This window comes from Colletotrichum paranaense (assembly GCF_030867605.1).
Source record: "Colletotrichum paranaense strain IMI 384185 chromosome Unknown Scaffold_2.1, whole genome shotgun sequence".
NCBI lineage: Eukaryota > Fungi > Ascomycota > Sordariomycetes > Glomerellales > Glomerellaceae > Colletotrichum > Colletotrichum paranaense.
The window spans coordinates 2,932,021-2,959,136 of NW_026848960.1; the positions used below are offsets into that span (position 1 = coordinate 2,932,021).

General features: G+C 54.7%; 9 protein-coding genes across 9 annotated transcripts; 4 read left to right on the plus strand and 5 right to left on the minus strand.

Moving 5' to 3' along the window:
- Nucleotides 1-4,923: 4,923 nt before the first annotated feature.
- On the plus strand, nt 4,924-5,154 carry CPAR01_02888 (uncharacterized protein; the record flags this gene model as incomplete). Its single annotated transcript, XM_060487175.1, has 1 exon — nt 4,924-5,154. The coding sequence occupies one exon, from the start codon at nt 4,924-4,926 to the stop codon at nt 5,152-5,154; it is 231 nt and encodes a 76-aa protein (XP_060354503.1).
- Nucleotides 5,155-6,381: 1,227 nt separating this feature from the next.
- On the minus strand, nt 6,382-7,045 carry CPAR01_02889 (uncharacterized protein; the record flags this gene model as incomplete). Its single annotated transcript, XM_060487176.1, has 2 exons — nt 6,382-6,541; nt 6,603-7,045. 2 exons carry the CDS (start codon nt 7,043-7,045, stop codon nt 6,382-6,384), a joined length of 603 nt encoding a protein of 200 aa, XP_060354504.1.
- Nucleotides 7,046-8,980: 1,935 nt separating this feature from the next.
- Nucleotides 8,981-11,708, plus strand: CPAR01_02890 (PH domain-containing protein; the record flags this gene model as incomplete). The annotated part of the gene is made up of 3 exons (XM_060487177.1): nt 8,981-8,983; nt 9,062-9,265; nt 9,342-11,708. 3 exons carry the CDS (start codon nt 8,981-8,983, stop codon nt 11,706-11,708), a joined length of 2,574 nt encoding a protein of 857 aa, XP_060354505.1.
- Nucleotides 11,709-12,227: 519 nt separating this feature from the next.
- On the plus strand, nt 12,228-12,332 carry CPAR01_02891 (uncharacterized protein; the record flags this gene model as incomplete). Its single annotated transcript, XM_060487178.1, has 1 exon — nt 12,228-12,332. The coding sequence occupies one exon, from the start codon at nt 12,228-12,230 to the stop codon at nt 12,330-12,332; it is 105 nt and encodes a 34-aa protein (XP_060354506.1).
- Nucleotides 12,333-13,686: 1,354 nt separating this feature from the next.
- Nucleotides 13,687-14,665, minus strand: CPAR01_02892 (superoxide dismutase; the record flags this gene model as incomplete). The annotated part of the gene is made up of 2 exons (XM_060487179.1): nt 13,687-14,309; nt 14,443-14,665. The coding sequence occupies 2 exons, from the start codon at nt 14,663-14,665 to the stop codon at nt 13,687-13,689; spliced, it is 846 nt and encodes a 281-aa protein (XP_060354507.1).
- Nucleotides 14,666-16,322: 1,657 nt separating this feature from the next.
- Nucleotides 16,323-17,525, minus strand: CPAR01_02893 (uncharacterized protein; the record flags this gene model as incomplete). The annotated part of the gene is made up of 1 exon (XM_060487180.1): nt 16,323-17,525. One exon carries the CDS (start codon nt 17,523-17,525, stop codon nt 16,323-16,325), a length of 1,203 nt encoding a protein of 400 aa, XP_060354508.1.
- Nucleotides 17,526-20,086: 2,561 nt separating this feature from the next.
- CPAR01_02894 (uncharacterized protein) lies at nt 20,087-21,222 on the plus strand (the record flags this gene model as incomplete). The annotated part of the gene is made up of 3 exons (XM_060487181.1): nt 20,087-20,119; nt 20,222-20,274; nt 20,343-21,222. The coding sequence occupies 3 exons, from the start codon at nt 20,087-20,089 to the stop codon at nt 21,220-21,222; spliced, it is 966 nt and encodes a 321-aa protein (XP_060354509.1).
- Nucleotides 21,223-22,684: 1,462 nt separating this feature from the next.
- CPAR01_02895 (inosine-uridine preferring nucleoside hydrolase) lies at nt 22,685-24,193 on the minus strand (the record flags this gene model as incomplete). Its single annotated transcript, XM_060487182.1, has 4 exons — nt 22,685-23,057; nt 23,155-23,811; nt 23,891-23,976; nt 24,128-24,193. The coding sequence occupies 4 exons, from the start codon at nt 24,191-24,193 to the stop codon at nt 22,685-22,687; spliced, it is 1,182 nt and encodes a 393-aa protein (XP_060354510.1).
- A 1,213-nt stretch (nt 24,194-25,406) lies between these two features.
- CPAR01_02896 (uncharacterized protein) lies at nt 25,407-27,040 on the minus strand (the record flags this gene model as incomplete). The annotated part of the gene is made up of 2 exons (XM_060487183.1): nt 25,407-26,847; nt 26,898-27,040. The coding sequence occupies 2 exons, from the start codon at nt 27,038-27,040 to the stop codon at nt 25,407-25,409; spliced, it is 1,584 nt and encodes a 527-aa protein (XP_060354511.1).
- Nucleotides 27,041-27,116: the final 76 nt, after the last annotated feature.

Consider the following 27,116-nt stretch of genomic DNA (forward strand, 5'->3'; position numbering starts at 1 on the left):
ACCTGTCGTCTCGTGCAGGGCTTCGGGACCAACCGTTCATTAGCGCTTGTGATGTCGCAGGGATTTAAGCTCTTGTGAAAGGACCGCTACGGCCCCGGATTGGCTATTGTTTGCTGCAAGCGAGAAGATCGTGCAGGAATATTGGTCAGGGACCCCCCAGCTAGTCCTCCGGGTGGGGCAGAGCTTTGGCCAATACGCGGCAGGAGCGCGGCAAGTGACAGGGCACCTTCTCGCGGGGTTCGCATGCTAAGGCACCTTAGCTCCATGTTTCCTGCCCCTCTTGTCTCTTGCTCTTGCCCTCGCAGGGAAACAGAGGCGCTGCAGCGGAAGGCACGCATGGCACGTTCCTCAGATGCTTGTCCACCATCTGCCAGCCAAAATCTGGCTTTTGTGCTTTCCTCACGAATTTCGGCCAATCACGGTGACGTATCTTCATCTCTTTCCCCTCCTATTCCTGCTCTCCGCTTCCTTCCGTGCCGTGCAAGTGCTGCCGAACGACAACCTAAGGTACCTTCCTTGCCGTATGCATCTGGCAGGCACGCCGCCCGCCGCACGGCAAGTTTGCTGTCTGGAGGGGGCACGTCGGGCAAGGTCCGCCGATGATGGTGATCTCCCGTCAACAGGACGCTCTTGCCTGGTGAGCTAAGGTACGGACTACCTATGTACTTGGCTACGTTGCCCTAAGGTACGGCATCGGAGTACCACCCTCACCACCTTCCGAGACGGAATACTCGGATCATCTTCACTTCCCTGTACCTTCCATTGCTTGCTTAAGCAGTACGGATAGGTACCGTTCATCTGACCATCTGGCCATCCGTCACCCTCGGAACAAACCTCATCCATGATCCCATCTGGTCCTATTTCTGGCGGCCTAATTAGCCGCCCAGCTCATGATGCGTGATCGAATTAACCCTCTTTGCGTCACACTATTTGCCCTTTTGCAACTCTGACATGTGGGCTAATTTGAGCACACCTCTCCATGCGTCATCCAGCTCGTCACATCGTCTAGCCGCTGCAGCTGTTTACTGTCACCCGCAGAATTCAGTCACGCCAACTAACAACCGTCGTCTGCTTCTATTTTTATTTTACCCCCAATCTGAGAGGATTGTCCCTCTTATCCGGGAGTTTAACCCGCCAGGTCACGATATCACCCCATATCGATAGTCTGCCAACTTTTAGATCATGCGGGCTAATTATGGCGACAGCTTCCCACCCAACTGGCACCATCGCCCAAAGGACCTAATTAGCTCCAACGACACTACCTACCGCCATTACATCCGAACTCCGTCAACTTTAGTTCACGCCAATACACTCGACGGAGCGTTGGTTTGCCATTAATCCGGGGTCTACGGAGTACACTGCAAACCTACCCGTCAGTAACGAACGGTCTTGCATCGGCGGCTCGAACCAACAGCTCGCCGCCTCGAGGCAGTACCCGGCCTGTACAGCATCCGTGCCGTACCTACCTTGACTAGGTTTCTGCGCACGCGGTCATCAGCCAACAGCCCAGGGTCTTCTTTCTTTTCCTTCGCAACATGATGCCTGCCTTTCTGCCCGCTGACAATCACAATCATCGCAAAATGTCCACGATCGTCGCCCATCGCGTCTCTCGAGTCTCAGGGGGCCCATGGCTCGCGGAGTGCGCAACAATTATCTGCCCGTCCCGCAGTACGGATACACTACGTCCCGCCTTCGCCGCAGTAGAGCCCGCCGTTCGTCAGCGTCCGTCCCGCGGAAGACGCAAGTTTATCCGGTCAGACGCCACATGTGCCTCGCTGGTCGGGTTGCCGTTCTGTCAGACTGTCAGTGCCCAACTGATTGATATCGGTGCTCGCTATCACAACCTCATCTACATCCGACCCTTTCATTTGCATTGTCAGCTCGTGCGGCACATATAACAACACTATTCGACATAAATATTTATTCTCTCGCAGCCAAATATGGCATGATTCAACGATCGGCGTGGCCAAGACACTGTTTTTGTGCCTCACCCTCGGGCCCTCATTTCCCCTTGTACATGACGGATACTACACTGCGGATATGGTGGCATTGAACCATTCGATTGAGTTGAGGCGATCGTCGACTCCGGTTGCAAGGTCAACAGCCTCGTTCGTACCTGCTTTCAGCCAGAAAGAGGCGACAGAAGGACGCCCCTGTCACGGTGCAATCTCCTTTTCTCCAGATCACACATATCGTTTCCCTCCACTACCTATGTCGGCTTTCATCTTCTGGAGTCGTCAATGGCAGCGAGCAAAACCCCGCGCCGTTGATTGGCGGACAGACTTTGAGGCGTTGAGGTGTGCCCATCATCCCCAATCACTGTCCTGTTGTGGCTAGGTTAATGTGATGTGATGTGAACAGCATCTTTGAACCTTGAGGGTCGAGATATCGGATTGCAGGGAATGCGGCCGCTAGATTTTGCGGAGAACAGAAACCACGCCTGGGCATCCCAGTCTTCCCGCTCTTCCGTTAACAGCTGGCGAACGGCGCAACATCGCGTCGCTTCTGGACCCCAGCCACGCGCGGCACATCGACACAGATCCTAGTCGGAACCTACGGCCTCTAGTCTGTCTCTGGGCTCATTGTTTGCCTTTGGCGAAAATATTACGTCCGTAAACATGGAGAAGAAGACGCGCGAACTAAGAAAGATCGCGGCATTATTCAAAGCGGCAGACAAACCTTTGTGGTCGACTCCCTAGCAAATCTCACAAGGCCAGGAACACCCTGGCCGACATTGTCAGCTTTGAGCTCCGTACCGTACGGGAGCACTGTACCAGATCCATGCTCTCCCGCCCTCCCGCTGAATCTGTGGATCTAAGCTTCCAGGTCCAACCCCCAACGCCGCGATTCACTCAAATACTGTGTTGTATTGCGGCACAGAATCACAAATACAGCGCATACTGCGTTGCAATTTGGAAGAGAACATGGCCCCCGTGAGGTCAGATTTCGGACCCCAAGGCACAATAGGAAAGTTTGCATGATTTTCAACGTCGCATGTCTAGACATTACGGGATGGCATGCAGCTGACAACCTTTCTCTTCAACAATCGACAATTCAAATAACACCGAAGATTTAGCATTCTAGGCCCCAACATCGGATGCATTTCAACCAACAATGAATTACGAATTCGATGTTGCATTGAGGATACGAATGACAAAGGAAACCTTGAAGAGCTATCTTACGGACAATGCCTGCCATTGTCTGGATAAATTGACTGCTTGCGATACGACTCGTGGCAGATGGATGCCAAGCACATTGCAGATGTTAAGCCACGCCCTCTGTATCGGCTCGCCTCGCCCTGTCAACTACGAGATGGCAGCCATTTTCGACATGCCACTAGTGGAGCGCCAGTTGCGGACCGAAATCACGATGACCTGCATCCGTCTCGCTCAGGCCATCCGCGCCGCATCGCCATGCGATCTGACGAAGAGATTTCTAGGGTCTTGCAAACGGTCACAATGCAACGAGTTCTGGTTCTGAGACTCGTCAACACCATCACAATCCCCTTTCCAGCATCGAAATCCACTGGTTGACATGAGCGGGAGAGTCATCCATCCACAACAGTAGTGCGAGGCTCGCATTAGTTCGCCATCATGTGAGAGCGCGTGAAAACGTGTTCCAGCCAACTCATTGGAGGACATGAGTTGCGCACTGGAGACATGTCTGGAGAACGTCGTTTCTCACGAACACACACAAGGTAAAAACACCCTCGAGAATACGCCAATTCATTCGAGGATGGCCTCCCCCAAACCACACCATCGTCCACCATACTATAGCCATCAACCCCTGCTGGGCTCAATTGCGGGCTGAGGGGTGTGTACAAGGTGCACTGTGCTCCAGCCCACGTTAGGGTTAGCCATATTCGATGATCCTCCTCCAGGATCAGAAATTGAATGCGGACGCCCTGCCCAATTGCCTTGGAACATGGCCTGGTCTTACACTGAATCTCGAATGGCCATCGGGTAGAGTCGGCCGCGGAGCATAATTATCGACAGCCAATTCTCCATTGCTGGGATCTCCTTCCGCCATTCGCATTTCGGCCTCTTACTGGTCGCTGTTTAACCTCAATCACCACCAGGTGTTTCTCTGTGCGACCCGGCTCCGGTCGGACAAGCTCTCTATGGATTGCCGTTGAAGGGACTGAGACAACAGCGCAAGGAAAGATTCTTGATCTGGCCGAGACACTGAGGCATTGTTGAACACATGTTCTCCTGTCTCGCGGAAATGATCGGATGAGGTCATCCAAGGGCATGCCAGACGACGTGAAGAGTCGGTGAAGAAGGCAAGACTGCAGATGATTCACAAATTCTTGTCCCGTCGGATACCGCCACGGCTTTTTTATGTCTCGGAGACGCATCGAACACCACCTGGAATGAACATGGAAGATGGGGATGCAGTAGCGGGAGCGTGCTTTATGCTTCCCTGCAGAGCGTCACACTGCTAAGGCAAGTACGGGGTCGACCTTCACAAGTTCACAGCACTTTTAGGCTATCTTATGAGTCAGCGGGAATTCTCTGCGCTGGCCTCTTGTCGTTCCTCGAAGCACATTATTGCTCCCTTACATGTGGAGATGTGTGGTGCTTCACCGACACCGACACACAGAAGTTGATGTTGCGCAACTGGTTGATTGCCGGCCGGGAGAGGGGTTGGAATTTCTGGGACCGGAATCGGCTGCCACCATGGTAGCAACGGCAACTCACCAATGCTTTGACTCTTCCAATGTCATTATCTGCGCCCCAATCAGATGTGCTTTTTGGACACTTCGATTAGCAGAGTCAGATCCTGTATCCGGAGAGAGAGAGAGAGCAGAGTGGTGGTGTCAGCTTCCCAAATTCTGCAAGGTCCGATACTGCAGCTCTATCAGATATCACCGCATCCCAATCCGCCAACCTACAAGAGTGTGGCAGCAACCACATTTCGGACATGGCATGTATCGCATATTTGTCTCAACGGCTCTGCGGGGTAGAAAGCTGGCCACCGAGGTCTTGTCGTACCACCATCTCCAGACCGTCCATCGTCGTCTACCTATCAAGAGCACATTCTGCCAGCCCCCTTTGTCCCTCTTGGGATAGGTATGGCTCGCTGGATGGAGACTCTCATCCAGCAAACAAGGCCAAGAGTTCCCATTCCACGGCATCAAGCTATGGAAGCTAGCGACGGGTGCATACATACGAATGCAAAAGCCCAAGAGACCTGCTGCTGCTGCATCAACCATGTCCTCTCGTCACACTTTTGACCGCCATCTGCAGGACTTGTGAGTATGAAGTCATACGTGGATATGTGACTGGGGATTCATTGACTGTTGAGAGATTTCTTCGCCTCTATCAAATTTGCCTGGCAGCAATGGTGAGCCAGTTGCGCAGGTCATGTGCCACAGCTACAGCTTCTGCCTGGTCACGTTGTTCGCTATTGACACGGAGCGATTGGGCGGTAAGTAAGTATCCAGAGGCGCGCATGATTTGCGAGCTGAGGGCAAGGCGAGACTAATGATAAGCGATCCACGGACTGCGCCGACAGTGACACGCAAGGTGGAGGATGAGGAGCGCAACGGGCCAACTGGGCGAAGAAAGGTCACCTTTGGGCGTGGCAGGACCCATTAAGATCCGAACCGTCCCATGTCAGTCCAGTCACCCAAGAGGACCAATTCCAAGAGGAAGACGAAATCTCGCCTCATATTGGGACCTTTCGTAAAAGAGGCTTCTCGCAAGGCCATTGGCCTCGTCGAAAACCCCCGGACGGAATGGTAGTCTCGGTTTGATGGGGATTTCTCCGATGGAGGCCCGATGGGCATACTGAGTGGCTGAGAAGACCAGTGAGGGGAAGTCAGTTGATCGTGAGGGTGGGGTCCTGGCCCTGGACCGTGGACATTTGAGAGTCGAGACTCGTCGGGATCGGAGGTGTGCGGTGGGCTGTAGGTAGCCGAGGGTGCAACATGAAGGAGGCAGAAATGGGGAGAGGGGGTGTAGATGTGGCTGTAATTCTCCCCTTTCTTTCTTTTTTGGGCCTCTCTCTACTGCGTATGGTTGACGGACGGTCAAGTAAGGTGGCCGGTCACGGTGTAGCACTGATTTGCTCGTCCCCGCCATACGGGAAAACGAACTGCTGGGCAAGAAAAGCCGCACGATGCAGGACTTCTACGGGCCATTGCATTCCTTGGGAAAGTTTCCCAGTCAGAAGGATTCGGGTGGCCGTTGAGAGGACGGCCATGACGGGATTGGGCAGGGCGCTCACATGGCTTGTCTCGTCTTGTCTTGATCCACATGCCTTGACCAGACTAAAGGTGGGAAGTGTCAAAGACATAGCTAAGAATACGCCTGTGTGGTGCTGGGCTTGATCCTGGGGAAAAAAAAGAGACTTGATAAGATTGGAATGTGATGACAGCTAAGGTCCGATAAGTGATGGGTGGTGGGCCGTGGGCGGTGATAGTGACACAAGTCCACGAACAGCAGGCGGTGGGCGGCGCATTTTGGGGGTTCTCTGCAAAGGCCGCGAAAGGCGAGAGGAGGGTGCCAAGCAAGCATGGGAACTCTGGCATGGATAGCTAAGGTAAAGCTGTAAGCTGGTTGTATCGGTAATGGTATGTAAGCTGGGCACTAGCGAACCACGAGCGGACGGGCGGGCGGGTTGAGGAAAGCGTGCAGTGTGCAGTGCAGCGCAGTGCAGTGCAGCTTTTTTCTTTGCTTTTTTTTGTTGCTGTGGCATGCGGCTTCAAGCTTGTGTGGTGCGAGGTCATCAGGAAAAAAGAAGAGAAATGGACGGGGAGAGAGAGGTGTGTGTGCCGGGGAAGCTGCTCGTCCTTGCCCCTGGTCCTTGTCAGTGGTATCCTTGCAGGTGATGGACAGGGCGTGATGGGAATTTTAGCTCGAATGGTGTGGGGGCTATGGGCCAGAAGAGTCGAGTTCGAGGACGTACGGAGTGTATGTACCAAGAGGCAAGAGCCCATGTTGCGGGCGGTGGACTGAGCGAGGGTTGAACGAGGGTGCGCAATCGGGTGTTGTGGAGTTGTGGATGACTGCCCAAAAAAAGGTGTGAAAAGGAAAAGCATTGAAGGTGAGGTGAGGTGAGGTGAGAGACGTATCCGTTCGGATACAGCAGAGAGAAAGAGAAAGAGGATGGCAAGGTCTCATCCCGGCGGATGTGTGCCACACCCCCATTCCCCTCTTTCCCTTCTGTCTCCTGCCTTTCCCTTTTTTTTTGTGCTTCACGCCGTTGACGGCCGGCGACCGGGGGGTGGTCGTCGACATGCCCCACTTATTCAGACGACAAGCGAACAGCGAGTGGCCGCCAGATTGAGAAAGACGGGCGCTTAAACGCCGCCGTAGCGGCAAGCCGGGGGCAAGGATGTATGTACGTATGTATTCCCGTAGATAACTTCACGGTATCCCGATTTTCCAACCAATGGCGTGTTAGCGTTCCCTAAAATAACATCCCACGACATTTTGTTTCTTTGGATTTATGGCCAATGGGAAGCTCCAGCGCCTGCCTCTTGCTCTTGCCCAAAGTCCAGGTCCGTCGGCTGGGCGCTATGCACGAGCTTCTTTTCCCGTCCCCGGCCAATCAGGTTTACACTTTTCCCGACCTTTGAGCCGTCCTAGACCCTCTTTCTCCCGTTCCTCGCTTCAACCTCTGTCTCCTCTCTCTGTTCGAAGTTCGAACCACCCCCCTTCCATTCACACATCCTCACAGAGCAGAGACAGGTCCATTGCTGAGTACTGACTACTACGCTTCCCCACGCCTGTACAAGCACAGCTTCCGCCCACTGCTGCTGCTGTGCTGCCCTGTGCCTGGCCAGTTGCCTGTGTTGGGATATTGGGGGGGGGGGGGACGAACGTAGTACATGCCGCGTCCTGCGTGGTGCTTCGCTGCAAGTGCAAAGTGCTTGCTGCCGGTTGTGCACCTCTATCCACATGGATGGCTGCCCGGCTACACACCCCCTTTGGCCGGGGAACCACCAGCCTTTGAAGCGTTCCCTCTCTCTCTCACTCACTCTCTGTCTCTCCTCACATCTTCACCCAACAACTAATCGACGCCGGTATCGTCGCCTAGGACCACCGCCGTTGTTCAGGGTTCAATGAATGGCCGATTCATGGGCTGGGCCTTTGCCCGCTCGGCCACACACACACGCACGTAGGTACACGCAAGCGCACTCTTCTATCTGCCTCTGTCGTCTCTCCAACCCAGAACCTAGCACACAGAACCTAGCACACAGAACCTAGCACACAGAACCTAGATACCTAACCTGCCCACACACCACCCGGGCTATTATTATACACTCGACTGGTCTGTTCAGAGTGCCACCATCGGCGCCGTGTGCAAGTGCCACAGGTCGAATCACACCAGAGCCAGCATGCATATTGGGGAACGAGGGCATGCCATGGGTAGGTGATGGGATACCTGTGCGTGCTTCTGCTGCTGCTGCGTATGTGCTGTGATCCGACTCTCTCTCAACCACCATGCTTCCACCTCCTCCTCCTCCTTCTCAACGGTCAACCACCCCCCCAGTCTCACATCCCTACACTGCTCCGCCGTGCATGGACACACTAGACATACATAACTCGCGGTAGGCGCCCGCCTTGTACCGGCTCCCCTCCTTCTTCTCTTTTGCGACCCGTTACATACCAAACGAGCATATTCGGCTCTGCTGGACCTCATATCTCTTTTTCCTTTAGGCATCTCCTTTTCGCTGGTCTTGTTTGCTAGCCCCGAGGCGTATTCAACCTCCCCATAGCTTGCACTGCGTGCCGCTATCCCCAAGTATCTACAGGCTTCATAGAGCAGAGTGCTGCCGGCAACGGCTTCCCCCCTCGTTTCCCAGCTGTACGGGAAAAAGCAAAGAAGAAAAGGGTACCAAAATTGCCACGGAGGAGGCTGTCCTACGCTGTAGACTGCAAGTCAGATATAGCCAGTCCACGCCCTCTTGAACATTCCTCCACCCCACTTTCCGTATCTGGGAATAACCACTTACACACATACACACAAAATGGTGAGTTGAGGAATGACAGTCAAAACGGGGGTTTTGCGACGCGGTGTGTGGCTTTTGAGGCTGACTTTGCGCCGCTAGAACTACACACAAGAATATGAAAGAGGCGAGCGTCGCCTGCGCCATGAGATGCGCGAAAAGGCGCCCATGCGCGACACGTTCTTTGGCATCAAAGCCGAGCCGCAAAGGCCAACGTCGGTGGCGACCGAGTTCATGGACATGGAATGGGACGACGACGTGCTCAGCGAGTTTGAAGACAACTCTCCTCGGATCAGTGTCAACTCTGTAAGTGATTTTGTTGGAAGCGGCAGTGGCCTCGTTCCCAAGAGGGCTATAGCTAACGTGTGTGGGCGCAAAAAAGTCTGGCGGCCAGCCAAGTATCACAACACTCTCATCCTACGATGAGGTGCAGACGCCAAGATCGAGTCAAGGGCGGATGATGTATGCGACAGAGATGATGGAGTCACCAAACAAGAATATTGAGGGTCCTTCCGGACCGCACCTGTTCCGTGCTTCCACCGCCAGCTACTTTGACGAGGCCATCCTGACGCTGTCCCCGGTGACACCCAAGACGGCGCGACCTTTCGATGAACCATTCCGACACATCAGACCGCAGCAGCCGCCGATGCCCCCATCCAGACACCAGAGCGGTCCCTTTCAGTTCACGTACGAAGAGTTTGAGTCGAGGGAGCTCGTCTCATGGACGCCAGAGATGGTTGCGCAATCGATGCTCAATGCTGGCATTGAGCTCTCGGTCGCCGGCCGCTTCGTGGAGAACGATATCAACGGGCCCATCCTAATTACGTTGAAGTTTGAGGATCTCAAGGAGTTGGACATTCCGTCATTCGGCATGAGGACGCGCGTTTGGAACCAGATTCAGGTCTTGCGCGACAGCAGACCCAGCTCGCCACGCGCCCCGACGCCGATCCAAGACGAGCCGAGCCGAGAAGTCAAAAAGGAGACTCGCGAGGTCCGGGCGGCGGAAAGGCAGCAGACGGACGACTGCGGGATGAAGAGGAGCAAGAGCAGCAGAAGGCGGCCCAAGAAGCCGTCGCACGACGATATCATCACGCCCATGGAATCCGTGTCCATCGTCGGCATCGAGCAGGTCGTCCCCAAGCCGCACCAGTGCGCCAAGGGCGAGAACTGCTCAAAGTGGAGGAAGCAGCAGCGCCTCATCGAGGCCTTCAAGAAGGAGCACCCCTTTGTCGACCTCGACACGGAACAGGTCGTCATCACCGGAAACCCAGGCAATCCGCACACTGCCAGGGCCCTCGATCCTACGCAAATCCTCAGGCCTGTCTCGGACGCCGTCCCGTCCGTGGTGGCTTCCTCTGACGTGCTGGGCCCCGGCAACGCCACGCCTCTGCAGTATCTGCAAGAGGCTGCCCTCCGCAACGTCATCTCGAGGGACCCCCAGGACAATGTGCGCCAGTTCCTCGACTTCCAGAAGCACGAGGATACCACGGTGCCGCCGACACCCCCCTTCGAGATGGGCTTCCCTGCCATGAAGGCCCAGCCTGAACGCCTCCGTCACCTGCCGAAGCTCTCCATCCCGGGTAAGCAGGCTCCTCGCGCCAGCCCTCTCCGCGCCTCGACAGTCCCTCCTCCGTCAGCCCACCCGGAGCCGCTCCCGACACCCCAGTACCACCAGCAGCAGCAGCCGCAAGGCTTCGTCCCCTACCACATGGACCGGGCCGAGGCCATGTCTCCGGACCTGCAGAGCCCCATCAACAACCCCTACCGCTTCGGGACTCCCTTCTCCGAGATGGATGTCCCCGTCACTGCCGTGCCCATGGACCGCATCGCCCGCGACGTGTCCCAGTCTGTTCCTCCTGAGATGAACTACCGTCCCGGCGTCTCCAAGCAGCAGCAGCTGCCCCTTTCCCGCACCCAATCCCGCTCCTCTGCCCGCCGCCCCTCGTTCCCCGTCCTTCCCGCCTTGAACGAAAACACTGCGACCCCCATCGCCCGCACATCACCCAGACACACTTCCCCACGCACATCCGTCCGCCCTCAACCCCTTCAGCAACAGCAGCCTCTCCAAGCCCCTCCCCGTGTGAACTACCCCTGGTCCCCCATCGAGCGCACAACCCCCTTTGAGCAAGCTATCCCGCCCATCACCCACCTCGCGCCCTCCCTCCCCGTCAAACAAGCCGCCTCCGCCGCTCAGCAGGACGGCGTGACCTTCCAGGGCCCCATGAAGAAGCGCAAGACAAAGATGCTCCGCCACGAGTGGAACGACACCTTCTGCACCCTCAAGGGCACTCGTCTCGCCGTCCACAAGGACGCAAAGACGGTCGACCGCACGCTCGAGTACGTCGACGTCGACGACTACGCCATCGCGTGCTCCAGCCTCGCGTCGCAGAGCAAGCTCTCCGCCGCCTTCAAGGCCGTCCACTTCAGCTCCTCGTCGTCACACAGCCGCGAGAAGAGCGACCCCGTTGCGGCGTTTAGCTTCCAGCTCATCCCGCAGGACAAGGACAAGGAGTCCGCGGGCGCCAAGTTGCGGAAGCGCGGGAGCGCGCTGCACGGCTTCGGGCACGGGCACTCCTCGAGCTCCGGGTCGATCCCCGCCGAGGGCGCCAACGGCACGGGCAAGACACATCATTTTGCCGTCAAGAGCCGCGATGACCGTATCGATTGGATGCGGGAGTTGATGCTCGCCAAGGCGCTGAAGCAGAAGGGTGATGGGTTCGAGGTCAGTGTTAACGGCAACATGATCTAGACCTCCCTGTCGAAATGATCCTTTCTCAAAAGCCAAGAAAAGCACCGAATATCCGATAATGACTTGCGTTTCGTGTTTAACGTCTGTTTTTCACTGCTTTTCATCTTCAATTCAAGCAAAGCAAGCCAGCAAGCGAGCGACATTTGCCTCGGGGACTTTATTTCTCTTATGAAAGGTCGTCATTGGTACACTCTTTTGCCATATTTTGGATTTCTTTTTTGAGAGGTCGAGCTTCTCGGGCACTCTGAGAAGCTTGAACCATCTCCCTCGTCTCCTTTTTCCATTTCATCTCCTCTCTTGCATAAGTCATCTGGATAGCGGCATTTGTTACATCCTTGAAATCAGATTCTCCCTCCCCCCTCTACCTGACGCCGGGTATATGACTCCTTTTTTCCTCTATTTATTACAACAGGGGGGGAGGGAAAGGATAGGAAACCCGGGGATTTTGATTTGGACAACTCTGTTGAGGTTCCTTACTGAACATAATTATTCTATTTCTCACTGTCTCTTATTTCTCTGATGAAAACCGAAAAGAAAAACAAAATACCAAAAAGAAAACAACACGTACGGAACGGAAACGGAATGAAATGGAACGAAAAGACACTCCTTTGCCCTTTTTTCTAAACATATTACTTACTACTGGGAGGGATTACCATGATACCTAAGTTAACTTTTTGTTATAGCTATTTGAGAGAGTTTAGTTGCAAACTGGAAAATAGGGGGGACCTGAACAGGAGCCGAGCCGCTTTTGTGGGCGACGCTCCGGGATCTCGGTTATGAAAATGAATACCATTTGCTCTTTCTTCTCGTGACTTTTGAAGCTGTGAAGACTTCCCTTGTGATGTGATGTATCAGAGATTGAACTTTGGTCTTTGCTCAAGAGAGAGTCTTGGCCTGGCGCGAAATGCAGTCAGGGGAAACAGAGTTGAGAGGAAGAGGGGGGGGGGGGTTTGAGACGAGACGATGAAGAGTCTTTGCTGAGTTGAGCGACTCGAATAGAATCCATCTATCGAAGCCTTTTTTTTTCTTTTTCCAAGTCGAAGCAAAGATGAAAGGCAAGGGCAATGGAAGGTTTACTTGTGGGTGAGCTAATTCGACCCGGTGAAGCTCACGGGGATTCTCTGCAGTTTCCGTCTGACATAGTGGCCGGGCCCTTTTCTGGAACTCTGCATGAAGAACGAGCATTGCGGTCCTGTTTCGTTGCTTCGCTTGCGGCATCAATGTATGCGTAGAGAGGCGTGGAGGTGACTTTACCTTGCCCCTTGGATCGGTTTCAAGATATCAACAGGGCAAAGCTTTTTTTTGCATCACCTCCAGCCGGGCGCGGTTAGACGAGGCGCATTATCTCGAAGGCCCAGTTGAGGACCATCAAAATTTCCTTCCTAGGTCTTCTCTTCCCCTTTCCCTTGCTGTCACTAAATGGATCAAGGGCAGCTTAGGGTAGGAGAAGGTATGGCCTTGCCAGCAGCTGTATGGAGAGGCCGAGGGGGTGAGCCCGGTGGTACGACCAAGAGTCGTACTCAATCTATAGAGCACATCTAAACAATTTGTTCGGTTCAGAGTGATGGCACGATCTTAATTGCCAAAGGGGGGGAAGTCTTTAAAGTAGTACAGGAATAGTACATGTTACTCTGCAACCACCCATCTTCTCTATATGCGCAGCGGTTTCTATTCTTACAGTTTCGTCTTGCCTTTTTTGATAATTCCTACATGTAGTCTGCCAGTCCGTCGCCCGCCCCCGACTGCTATCCACACAAGATCTTGCAGGACTATAGGGGGGATATCTCCTGTATCGATGGACGGGTCTCTCCTCACTTCTCCCCCTTTCGCCCCAGCTCTCTTCAAAAAGCTTGGCTAAGCTCCCCTATAGCGGCTTTTAGGTCGCATAGTAGTCGCGCCACAGCCATCATTCCACCAGCTCTCGCAGCTCCCACAAGTCCGGCGATCACTACTCACCCCCACCTCCTCCTTTCTTAGTTTACCGCATGAACTGTGGCCGGGAAGGAATGTCCGCCGCGAGGTTGACGGCCTCCCAGTCAATCACCTCCCACCACGCCTCAGCAAACGCCTTCTTGCCGCCGCGGCCGCCGACGCCGAGCCCGTAGTCGCGGATCCACGTGTGCTCCCACGTGTTGAGGCACAGAAGCGGCACGGCGTCGAGCGCGCCGGGCGGCTTCGTTCCCGGTCTCTGGGCGGCGGCGCTGCGCTGGAAGTACTTGTTGGCGGAGCCGCCCAGGCCGACGGTGTTCATGTCGGTGCTCTGGAGGCGCCAGTGGGCGCCCGGGTAGGGGGAGCCCGCGAGGTAGGTGGTGAGGATGCGGTAGTCTTGGTGGCCTGCCTTGACGAGCCAGACGAAGCCGGGACCGAACATGGAGGAGGCGGTGAGGATCATTTCGCGGCGGAGGGTGTCGATGGAGGAGAAGGAGTGGGAGAGCTCGGCGGCGAGGGACTCGGGCATGGGTTTCGGGTTCGGGGTGATGTTCTTGAAGAAGAAGTGGGTGTTGTGCGCCATGGAGGCGTTGTTGAAGACGGGGGCTTGGGAGGGGTCCTGGGCCGAGGCGAGGAGGATTTGCTTGACGTCGCGCTGTTCGAGGTCGGTGCCTGTGTTGCTGTGGTTTAGTATATCTCTGGTTGCTTTGTGTGTCACATTGAATGTGATTGGAACGATTCGAGATTATCATGCGACGGGAGCTAGGATCGCCAAGTTAGGAGAAGGAGAACAGCGTAGACTGACCTGCAATCAAGGCATTGAGCTTGTCAAGGACAAGCGTCATGTACTGGTTCCACGCCATATCGTAGCCGTCGGCCGACAGCAGACCCGGCACGCCGTCCTTGAAGTCGTGGGAGAGCTGGGGGACGTAGTGTATCGAGCGCTGCTGGAGAGGTCTGGCCGGTGCTGCTCTGGCGGCGGCGGCGATGCTCGCGCCGATGCGCGGTAACCTTAATCGTGAGAACATTATTGTGGTATGTGTATGTCGGATTTCCTCAACCACTGGTGGATCTTGGGGAGGACGGTCGTTTGGAGGGGCGTGGTAGGGAAGTTGAACCGTGTCGCCGACGAAAGGGAAAGCTGTAGGCCGGGAGCTTCGACGATGGTGAACTTTTTTTGGGACGGCTGTTCCCGCGTGTCCAATTGGCGCGTTTGTTTGTGGCCTTATGATTGAGGCGCGAAGACGTTCCGATGTTTTGTGGGGTCTTTTTCGGGGGTGGGTCTATGAGCCGGGAGGCACTTGGTGATGGCTTCAACTTACAAGATGCAACTTCCAACTTGCACGGCATGACAACTAATGAGGAGCATCTTCCGAAGATTTCGGGAAGAAAGATAACCCTGTGTTGGATTTTCTTGTGACTTGATCGACTGGAACAATCAGCGACCGGCCACTGCTCAAGCTCCTCCCGGATGGTTCGGTTCTAAGCCGTGAATGCACCAACATCGACTACAAACCCAGCCTTCAATCGACATTGCCACTCGTCGTCCCGCCAATCCTTCCACAATCGTAGGCTATCATTGTCACGACCAACGTTTGAACAGGTACACCAACGTAACCGCCAATTCCAATGCTTACGGCATGAACTCGGTTCCAGCCCACGGCGACTGCGTAACCGCCCGCGCGCCCGCTCGTCTTACACACACCACCGCCAAAGACTGACTGGGCGCTTACACAGTACTGAGAACCACCCATGAGCAAACAAGGTCGCTGATCCTCCTTGCGCGCTCTCTGTGAAGGGCTTGCTACACACTCACATGTATCTTCTCTCGTCAAGCGTCATCGGACAACACTTCTCACTCCACTGGCGAATGCTCCCAATGGGCCAAGATCCAAAATCAGCAAATCACCTGATCCGCTCCCAGCAACAAGAGAAGTCAATGCCAACGATCTTCTACAAACAGTGCATCTTCAACTTAAGTGCCGTAATTAGATATAGCCTACATCGGAGTCTCCCCCATTCGTTCGTCGCGAGGAATGTCAGAGATCAGACGATCGAGACTACCTATACCTAGTAGGGGCGATACGGTTGGACAGCCGTCGACTCATTTCGAACCCCCCCCCCCCCCTATCCCAGACCGCGGCATGCTGGAAGGTTCACAACAGTTGGGACCGGCCAAATAGACGACTACCTCGATGCGACTACTTTGACTTCTTTAACTTATGGACCTATGGCTTTACGATCAACTTAGAGGCGCCCATTCTTGTTCTTGTTCACGCTCCTTCTTCCTCAAGTTTTTATTCGGTCAACAGGCCTAACGTTGGCACTTTGTTGGACAACATCTTCTTCCCCGACGTGTACTCAACTATCATCAGCGCCGGGGTTCGCTCATCAGACTACGGGAATTGTTGAGCGTTTCTTTGCTATATGCCAACACGTTTCCCGATGGTCGCTGCTTCCTCGTTATAACTTGTACTTTTTTTTCACTGATACAGGTTTTTTTTTTCACAAGATATATGTTTTAATTCTTAGTATTCAAAGATATGGCCATGGATAAACGCCCCGTTACATGCAGCCCAACCCAACCCTATGCCGAATGACAGCCTGATCCCGCGGAAATCCCCACGGAGCACCACCGAGGAGGAGAAACGTCATATACAAGAAAAGTCCGCCAGCCTCGTGGCTTCAAACCTCGTCGTCTTCAATCATGCCAAGGACATCCAATTCCGTCTTCACCAACCGCTCAAACTCTTCCCTGTCGATACCGGACGAACGAGCCAGCAGGAAGAGACTGCGAATGCTCCTCGACACGTGCTGCTTCACGCCGAACTCGTTCTGGTCCTGCTTGCCCACGCTCTCCTCGAGCTTCTCGACCAAGCGGCTGCCGTTGCTGCTAGCGCTCGAAGCCGGGCGCGGATGAAGGAGCACAGCAGCCCTGTCTTCGTCAATTTGACTATGAATCGAGGGCGACCGCGGGGGTTCAGCCAGTGTCCAGGAGCCGTTTGTCTCGTTCAGACCCTGATCCGAGTTATGCTGGCCTACAACAGCGCCGAGTCCCAGAGGAGGGGCCGTTTCGAAACCCTCAACCTCTTCGTCGGGGTCGTGAGCGTCCATTGCCGGTTGTACTGAATCATATTGTGCATAGTACGCATCCTCTGCCGAGTCGGTTCGGAACTGGCCCAGCTGCGACGCCTGTGGTACGTGCGGCGCGGGGGAACGCTTGACGGCGGCGGGGGACTCATTTGCTGGCGTGCGGGCAGGAGTTGCGTCGTATCTGTCCCAGTAGCCATCGTCCTCATCGTCATCCGCCTCGGCAGCGTCATTGTACGCTGAGCTGGCTGGTGCCTTTGACGTCGTCGTCGCCTTTGACTTTTCGTCTGCATAGGCTTTTTCGGCCTCGGCGATGGTCGAATAGCCGCCAAAAGTTCCAAAGGGTGCCGCCTTGTCGGTGACGCTAACCTCGCCGATCCTCCAGCCGTCGCCGCCGCCATCCTTGTCGCCGACGCAGTAGATGAGTTGGAAGGTCAACTCAAGCTCCTCGAGAGCAACAAAGGCCTGCAAGGTCTCGAGATCGAGCCGCCTGTACCTCGTCTTCGCGTCGTATTCCCAGTCTACCTCGACCTCGCCAGATACCGGGTGAGGCTCTAGCCTGCCGCTCTGAACAATCTCTGCCAGGCGCGCCGCCTTGTCGGTGTCATATGCGAGGAGACGGAGCCATGGCTCGGTGCTGGCCTCTGAAAGAAGTTGGACTCTTTGCCTTAGGATAGGGCTGAGAAGAGGCAAGACGCCGATGGCAGGCTGTTTAGAGATGCTTGCTGGCACGAGAGCAGGCAGTAATGGAGCCAACAGGCCGCCGATGTTGGGCATTGGTGTGGTAGTTGAAGCCATGTTTGTGGTTGTGATACAGGTAAGGGTATGCTTTCAGAGATATCGCTCCCTCGCGGCCACTCCTTGCCGGGCGGGGAATGTAAGATATTTGAGGAGGCGAGATGCCACTGGTTGAGTCTGAGCGACTGTGGTGGTTGGTTGTGTGTATGTGTTGGCGGCGGCACTCGTGACAGTAGGTATCACATGCGGCAGCGCTACTGGGTATCCTGGTGTTCAGTTCAGCCTGCCTTGGAAATCTCTGCCTTTGTAGTTGGGTCTGGGCAAAGTGGTAAGTAAGTAAGTGTTGTAAGATATGAGGTATGAGAGTATACACGGTAGAGAGAGGGGATCGCAGAAATGAAAAGGAGGAAAAGTCGCGACTATTATGAGAAGCAGGTGTGAGAGGCGAGGCGAGACGACAAAGTCTAAGGTAAGGAAGGTATGGTCTCCGTCGAGTTACGCAGAGTCGGCGGCCCCACGCTCGATGGCTCCGTGGTTCCCCCCTCTCCCGTCCCAGATCCCAAGGAAGTCAAGGGCCAACAGGTCCAGATCCACCTGGAAAAGGCTGGTGTCGACCTTCCCGGGTGACGGATACTGCGTAAGGTGGTGAGTTCGGTCGGGGGGCTGACCCCACAGTTGAGGGGAGGCAAGGGCGGGCAAGTCGCCAAGGCAGGCGGTTCTGGCCAATGCGGAGGCACATTCAAGCAGGTCAAAGGCAGTTGCGACTCCGCCCTGAGCAGTCGTTTCGGACGGAGGGAAGTTGACCACTGACGGTCGACCCAATGCGACATGACTACTTCCCTGCGCAGTACCTCTCTCCGAACTTTCCTCCACTGGCTACTTGCCCAGGTGTCCTTGACAAAAGGCGAGCTGACCAATGACACGCTGCTGAGGTCTCTTGCACGTGTCAAGACTCTTCATTGCTCATGGTACCAAAGGTGCCAATTTGCACACAATGGGATTTCCGGCTCCAACTTCCGTATGTCCTTGCCTGCTCATCCACGTCTCGTCTCATTTCGGCGTGGCTTGTTTGGAGCTGCTACCTAGTCTCACGGTTGTTTTTTTCTCTTACGCTGTGTTCCGTCTTTCGTTGCCGGCCCTGTCTCTGTTTCTCTCTCCTCCCAAAATATCCGTACGTGTTGGAAAAATACCCGGCATCGGTACCTTATTCTCTTCTCGCGGCTTTCCCGGAGTCTCGTAACAGGAGTTGCCGAGCATTGACGAGACAAAGACATTTGTCAGGACTGCTTTCCCACATGGCATTCACTCAGTGACCGCATTGCCATGTCTTTTCTAGACTTCTTCCTCGTTTACCTCTGTCATCGCTATCACTGAGGCATACCTAACATAGTGACCCGTGCAGCACAGGCCCCTGACTGAGGCGCTCTTCCTGTAATTTCTTCTTCCTCTGCTCTACCTTATCGTGTCCTCTGTAATCATCAAAGTGTTATCAATGTAGGTCACGAGGGTTCACCTACCATCGTCACAAGACAGCGAGTCTGAGAACTCGAGATATGTCATCACATTCCTTCTCCCGCAGGCAAGTCTCGCAGCGAGTCCCGTGAGATAGCCAAGCCCCCCTCTCGTCTCTTCTTTTCTTCTTCACTTTTTTTTTCCGATCGTAGGTATGCCATGTTGAAATTGAACTTGCATTTGCATATTGCATCTGTCCGTGGTCTTCCATCGCCGCTCGCTCTCTAAGAATCTCGCCCGCTATGTTTCCCTCCGCACGGGTGAAGGGGACCAGACCCTGCGTGGCTGTGCTGGCACGGCTGGCTAGTCTGCTTTTGGTGACTTTTCATCCATCTAGCAAAGGCTCAATGCGAGGAAGATGCCCCTGTTGCAGCCTGCAGCTTGCAGTCACGCCCACAGTGGAGCCAGGCCGCAGTAAACATCCCCCGAGCTGCAGTGGCCAAGTGGGAGAATCGAGAAGGTCCCGTCCTTGACAGCCCGCTATCGTCGAAATTGCGTCACACTGCTTGGGGTCTCCTAGCATTTCGGGGTCGGTTCCATCCAGGCAAGGTAAAGAAGCTGGGGGTGTTTGCGCGCGATAAGGCCAAGCAAACTTACCTGCTCGGACCTTAAATAACACTAGTACTCAGAGCTACTCATCTTACGTACAAACAAAAAAAAATTCCACACGCAACGAATATCAACGGAAATTCCAGAATAACAGCGACATCTAGCGAACAGACGTTAGAAGATTGTTCGTTTCTTCACAATCCCGAAAGAAAATCGCCGATTCTCAAACACGCTCATCATCAATTGAGACCCCTCAGCCTCATTGCGGAAGCCTCAATTCCTGCTGTTTTAGCTTCCCGTCATCGCCACATAGAGAAACGAATCACGACGGACACCTCGCCGTGCCATCTCGGATCGCGCCGCTTGGACGGACACCCACAGACGACACCAACCATCTGACCTTGATAAACCTCGCACACCCGGGCCCGAAGCCCACTCGTCCATCGCCGAAGGTCAGAGGCAAGCGAGCAGCCGCCTGTCCGCTCTGCTTCTCTCTGTCATCCATTCCTGCTGCATCTTAGAGTTTCTGCGCCAGGTCCCACGAGGACACTACCGGATGCATGTCGCCCAGCGGCGAACGCCTCAAGGATGAGGTAAGGCTAGATGTAGACCTTTCCACGCCTGATGTGACGGTCTCTCCGACCTGTCAACGACTTCAAGTCACGTCACGATGCTGACACACTGTTCGCGCCCAGGGCTCCCGTCTGCAGGTTGTAACGGCCGGCGCCACCGCCGGCCTGTTTGCTCGGTAAGACAAAACCCAACGGTTGAGGCTTAGTGATTCACGCTGACCATTGCCGCCTTTTGTCGCGATAGCTTTGTCATTGCCCCCCTCGATGTCGTCAAGATCCGCCTGCAGCTGCAGACGCACTCGCTCTCCGACCCTCTGTCGATCCGATCAGCCAGGGGCGGGCCCGTGTACAAGGGCACACTGAACACCATGAGGCACATCATCGCCAACGAGGGCATCACTGGCTTATGGAAGGGAAACGTCCCCGCCGAGATGATGTACGTGTGCTACTCGGCCGTTCAGTTCACGACGTACCGCACCACGGCGCAGTTCCTCAAGACCGCGTTTGACAACCGCCTACCGAACGCCGCTGAATCCTTCATCGCCGGAGCCGCCGCCGGCGCGGCCGCCACGACAGCCACATACCCCCTCGATCTCCTACGAACCCGATTCGCGGCGCAGGGCAACGACCGGGTGTACACGAGCCTCCGGCGCGCGGTGGCGGATATCTATCGGGACGAGGGCCCGCGCGGCTTCTTCCGCGGCCTCGGACCCGGCGTGGCGCAGATCGTCCCGTACATGGGCATCTTCTTTGCTCTGTACGAGGGTCTGCGGCTGCCGCTGGGCGATCTGCACCTGCCTTGGGGCGGCGGCGACGCCACGGCCGGCGTTGTGGCCAGCGTGCTGTCCAAGACGGCCGTCTTCCCGCTCGACCTGGTGCGGAAGCGCATTCAGGTCCAGGGGCCGACGAGGGCGCGGTACGTGCATAAGAATATCCCCGAGTACCCCGGCGCGGTGCGCGCTATGCGCATCATTTTCGCGAAAGAGGGTGTTCGCGGGCTGTACCGGGGTCTCATGGTGAGTCTTATCAAGGCTGCGCCTGGGAGCGCGATCACGGTTTGGACATATGAGAGGGTTTTGAGGGTGTTGCAGAGACTTGATGGTTCTGATGACCAGCGGTTTTGAGTCTTTCTACACGGATAAGAAGGAAAGAAAATGAGACACTAAAAGTTGCGCGTGGGCTTAAAAAACATGATACCCCTTTTTAGAGAACGGGAATGGGATAGAGAGTTTCCTTGTACAACAATCTGAAGGTTATAGATACACCCTTCACATATAGATAAGCCGTAATACACAAAGGCACATTTGGTGCGTCAGGAGACAACTTTAGCCGCCAGAGATGGCTGTCATTCATTTCCGTGACGAGTACACACACACCTGACTACGGGACTAACACCTAGATCTTGCAGGAACCCTCAATGGCGTGGAACCTTTGCTTTGCTATCTGTAGGCGGGGGATTTAAACACGACAATCACAATGAGATGAGGAAGAATGGAGTTTTGAACGAGAGATTAGTTGTTTGATGGTGTTCATTCTTTGATCAAGGCCGGTGGTGAAAGCACCTGGTGGCTCAGCGTCCTCGAAGGGCTGTAGTTCCCATCAGATAACACCCCCATCCACGGAATTGTCCATCTTCGTATAGTCGAAGCGGCATGACACCACTGGTTGCCGTTTCCCATTGCGTGGTATCGGAATACTCTCCACCCTCCGACGGGAAACGGAGAGAGACGTATGACTTATTGGGGTTAGTAAGTGGTGAGGTGAGACTAATTAAGGTCGATGAATCCCATCTCTTTACCGTAGCTAGGGTACGTCTAGAAGCCATTGTGCGCATCGCACGAGGGCTTGAATTGGGTGTGGTTGATGTGTTCCACGTTCGGCAGAACTGACTACCTTGAATATGGAATAGACGACGGCTGCCCCGGGGAGGGGCCGACGAGACGTCGGATCTCTCATTATGCAGGGTATTCTTGCCATTGAATCGCTATCTAAGTTATGTCCAGAAGTAAACGGGTAAGCGACGTTGGCAGGTAGATTTAGGATATCTCAATAGCTGTTATGGAATGGAGTCCAAATTCAGGGTCCCTAACTCTTATCTTCATTATAACAGATACGCGATGCATTTAATTCCCGTTTTTAACTTCCAAAAGAGCTGGTCAACTATGAAGTCTCTTAGGGAATCGATGGTCTTATGGATCTTACGATTTATACGTTAATGAATGAATTTCATGCAATAGCATAGCGTGCTGCCTCAGAGACATTGTTCATCACTTTATGTGCTGCGTGATTAGACTCACTGATTGGACTCGACTAAAAAAATGAGTCTACAAGTGGACTCGAACTGAAGACCTTCAAAAAGAAGCCACCAGGGTCAATTTTCTTTGGGTTGAGGTCGGGAGTGGGCAGTCCCAACTATTAGGCCAAAGAGATCTCCTCATCCGATGGTGGCAGAGGAAGCATATTACCGACCTATAGACCATAGGCGGTCACTGAGTGTATGAATACTCACGTCTATTGATATCAAAATATGTATATTCGTCCCACCCACCATGATCAACAACACACACCGATTTTCTCATTACCTCATTACTTTTCCAACGTCCCATTCTCCTGCAACCCAGCCACCTTACCCGCATTAACCCGGTCCGCCCTCTCCGTGCACTCCTCAATCACCCGCCAGAACATGGGGATATCCAACCCGCGCGGTATCCTCACGCCCTCGCTCCCCGGCGGCAGGGCTTTCGCGACGGTCCGCCCCAGCTGCGACTTGCCCGTCTTGGCCTCTTCCAGGTCGCCCTCCGTGATGACGGTGAGCTCGAAGCGCTCGTGGTACTTTACGCAGTTGCCCTTTTTGGCGTCGTAGTCGTGAAAGGGGATCTCGTGCCGCGTGCCCGTCAGCACGGCGGCTACGGCGAGGGGGTCGTGGAGGGGGGGTCCGGCTGTGATGCCGAAGACGTCGCTTTTCGCCATCTTTGTTAGTATCACCTGCGATATTCGTGATGAGGCAGTGGGAGGGAGGGGACGAGTGTAAGTGAATTCTGTGTGTATACACATACCTATACGTCTTGGCGAAGAACATGAGGAGCTCAACCAGCATCTGCCTTAGCGTCGTCTTCCCCTTGCCCGTCTTCTCCCCGCCGTGCGTACCATACAGAAGCGCGTCCCGCACCTCCTCGGTAGCAAGAACCTGATGCGACAAATCCAACGGCACAAGCGTCGTCTTGGCCGCGAGCGCCTTATTATGAAACACGGCAGCGGCGGCTTCTGGGTCAATGATAATGTTGAACTCAGCCCACGGCGTCCAGTTACCCACACGGGGGACACCGTCCACGACACCGAGTACAATGTCGGTAAAGCCGTCGCCGATGGCGCCGCCCATGATGCTCAGGCCCTTGAGGTGCGCGACCAGGTCCGGGTACTTTGCGAAGAGCTCGGCGACGTTGGTGAGGGACCCCGTGGCGACGAGCCAGGCGGTTCCGGCGGGCTGGGCGGAGAGGGCGGCGGCCATGGCGTCGATGGCGGGTACGGAGCGGTCTGCGTCTTTGGAGGGTTGGGGGAGGAGGTCGGTGCCGTCCAGGCCGGATTCACCGTGGATGTCGGTGGCGGCCTGCATTGGCGGGCGGGACATTGGCTTTGCGGCGCCGACGTGGACGGGGATGTCATTGTGTTTGCCGATTGCTGTGAGGATTGAGGTGGCGTTGTTTGTGGTTTTTCTGAGATCGTAGTTAATATTGTGATTGAGTGATCATGAGATGTGTAAGAGATGCGGGATGCAGGATGAAGTTTACTCACTCGAGGGGGGCGTTTCCGAAGACGGTTGAGAGGCCTAGCAGCTTTATTGTTGGGTGGTAGGCTGCTAGGAGGATGGCAAAGGTGTCCTGTGGAACTAATTAGTACTGGCTTGACGGTGTTCAGTGATGATTTGTTGCAGTATGTCTGACTTGTCACCAACATCTGAGTGAGGCAGCGTAACATCACAGGGACAGGATGAGTGACACATCGCGAAGCTTAGGACAGACAACAACTCACATCATGGCCGGGATCACAATCCAGCCAGACCGGCACCGGTGTTTCGGGCAAATCGAGGTCAACCATGATGGCTCAGGGTAAATGGTTGTTGAGGATGACAGGTATGTGTGTGTGTGTGTGTGTGTGTGTGTGTGTGTGTGTGTGTGATCTGTGTCTTATCACAAGAGGCAGTGAAACGGCACAAGATTATGATGAAAATGATACTCTGTACGGATACGTGGGTTTTTGGTGTTCCCTCGGCAAGGTGAGCAGACCACGGACGTTGTCGCCGGTGCCGTGGGGTTGCGCTTTTAGTTTACAAGCCCGTGTCTGGTGTCCACTTTCGGTGGATAAGACCAAACCAAACGAGCACGGTGTGGTGGAATGGAGTAGAACACTGCGCAAAAGGTAAGGTATTCTGGGGCTCCAAGGATGGGGGCGGGGAGTCGGCCGGTCTACAGCGGGTCTGCGGACTGCGGAATTGCTGGTGACGAGTCGAGAGGAAGCAGGAGGTCAATTTTAGGTAATGACTTGGATTTTGGACTTTTCCACACAACGTTTGGCCAATCCCATCAGGACTATGATGTCTGCTCTGTTTCGGCTTCTTCATCTAGGTAATCCCAGTGGTCGGGAGTCATGGGACAAGGGAAGCTTTGCGGTTCCATGGTTCTTGGATGAATCCTGCGCAAAATAAAGTCCACCGGGTTTTTCTTACCTCACAAGCTCACTTCACAGGACGAAATTACTCTTGGGGCGGCGGGAAGGCAAGCACCGTGGGCGGAGTCGGGCGGTCTCTGATAAGTGAGGCGGTGCCCTCCGAGCGCCGCTGCAATTCGACCTGCGCCCGTTTCGGAAGGTCCAGCAGACACAAACACATCCACACCCGAGAAAACAACCTCCCGTGCTTGCCGGGTCGCTGGAATTCTGGGAAGCTAGAGCCTAGCTGAGTCACCCTGAATCTTGACTGTCTCGACGTTCTGCTGTGTATTTGAGCTCAGGGATTTGTGCCTTGAGGATGATTCGTAGTGAGAAACCGCCCAACATATCTGAGGGTTGTAGCGATAGTCTTCCGACGGTCCAGGGGTTTAAAAGTCCATGTAGAAATCAACATTCTCACACGCTGGGCGGTAAAACAGGACGATTTGTGTGGTCGACGCGCTCTAGTTTGGGCGCGTGAAGGGTATCATTTTGATTTAGTAAAAACGACGGCTGTATGCGTTTGTGCAGGATATTTCAAGAAACAAGCCAGCAGACTTCAAGCAACAGCTCTAGTACAAGCTGTTAGACAGCTTGAGTTGACTTATTTGCCCGCTGCCTTTCGCTGCTCCATTACTCTCAGCACATCAGCGGCGTTGTTCGCGTCGCCCTTCCTCTTCTTGGGGCCTCTCTTCCTCTTGCTCTTGCCGCCTTGACCGTCGTCATCGTCTCCCTCGTTGCCCCATTCCGAGAGCTTCACCGGCGCATCGTCAAAGTCTGCCTCGTCTTCGAACCTACTGGTGCCGAAGCCCATGTCCATATCTTCGGCATCTCGGTCGACACTCTGCAGCATCCTCTTGTGGCGCTCCCGACGAGCCTTGGCTTCCTCGTCGTCGTCCTCCGCTTCTCCCTCCGGATCTTTGTTTGCCGCCTTGAGCTGCGCAGCCCTCTTGAAAGCAGCCTGTATCGCCGGATCAGACATGGAGGGTCCTTGCAGAGTCTGCGAAGATATAAGGTCTGTCTTGGAGTCCTTGAAGTAGTTGCGCGCTTGTGCTGGCCGCGGCGGTGGCGGCATCGCCATTGTGTCGGCGCTGCTCTCGTTCTTGGTCTTCTTTTCGTCGTTGACCTCGCCCTCGCTATCCTCATCAGAGCTGTCATCCATGCCAGCTAGTGGGTCATAATCGTCTCCTGCATCGGCAAAGATGTCGTCGTTGTCGTCTTCTTCAGCTTCTTGCTGTTGCTTTTGGTAAAATTCGGGTACCTCCATACCCAGCGGCTTCGCATCCTTGTCCGGGATAAACTCTTTGCGCATCTCCTCTTCGACTCCTGGCTGCAACTTGCGGACCTTCCTCTTCTCGTGACCATCTTCGTCTATAATGATCAAGACTTCACGGCCTTTGCTATCCCGTTCGATGCGGCTTCCGGCCTGTTGCTTAGCACCAATCTTCTTAAACTTGCTGTTCAAGGCAGCCTCTTGCTGAGCCTTGGCAGCCTCTCTCGCAGCCTTCATTTCGGCCAGGATCTGGTCGCGAGTTCTCTTTTTCCCAGGTGCGAGAGCTACAGGCGCAAGTTGGCCCTTCTTCTTCACCTTTTCCTTTTCGACAGCCTGCACCTCTGTTGACTCCAGCTCGTCGAACGCATCGTCAACTTCCTCTTCCGGGGGTGCTTCGGCTTCTTCTTCGTTGCCTTTCTTGTCCCCGTAAACATCTTCGCCCTTTCGTATTCTTTCCAGAAGCTTAAAGTCCAGTCCCTTGATCAGATGCGTACTCGAGAGGTCTCCTCCCGCGATTTGGCTGCTAAGCTTCTCAAACGTCGCTTGGTCAATCTCCTCGTTCTTCAGGGCTTCCTCTAGCGCCTTTATCCTTTTAGCGCGGTCATCCTCCTCGTCGTCGGTTCGGTCTCGTGCTCGGTCGACATAGCCCTCTGCGAGTCTAGATCCCTTCGGGGCTGATGTGCGAAATTTCTTCTGGGGCTGCCCTGCCTGGTTCCTCTCGGCAAGTTGTCGCGCAAATTCATTTCGGCTATGACCAACTCCAACGGAGCGTCTGGTACACGTAATTAGCCGATGGACCACAAAGTGAAGAAGACAACATACGGAGTCATGGGAATGCTAGATCGCTGTCGGGATCCCAGCGCGCCGCCGCCTGGGGTTGCGGTGCCTTTGGTTGAAGCATTGCTCGGCGACGCAGCCTTGCCAGAGTCAGCACCCAAAAGCTTTCGAAATTGTTGATTATTCATGATCGCTCTTTGTCGCAGAATTGGTGACAGAGAGGTGAGCGGCCGCAAGCTGGACTAGTTTATCAGGCGTCGTCGG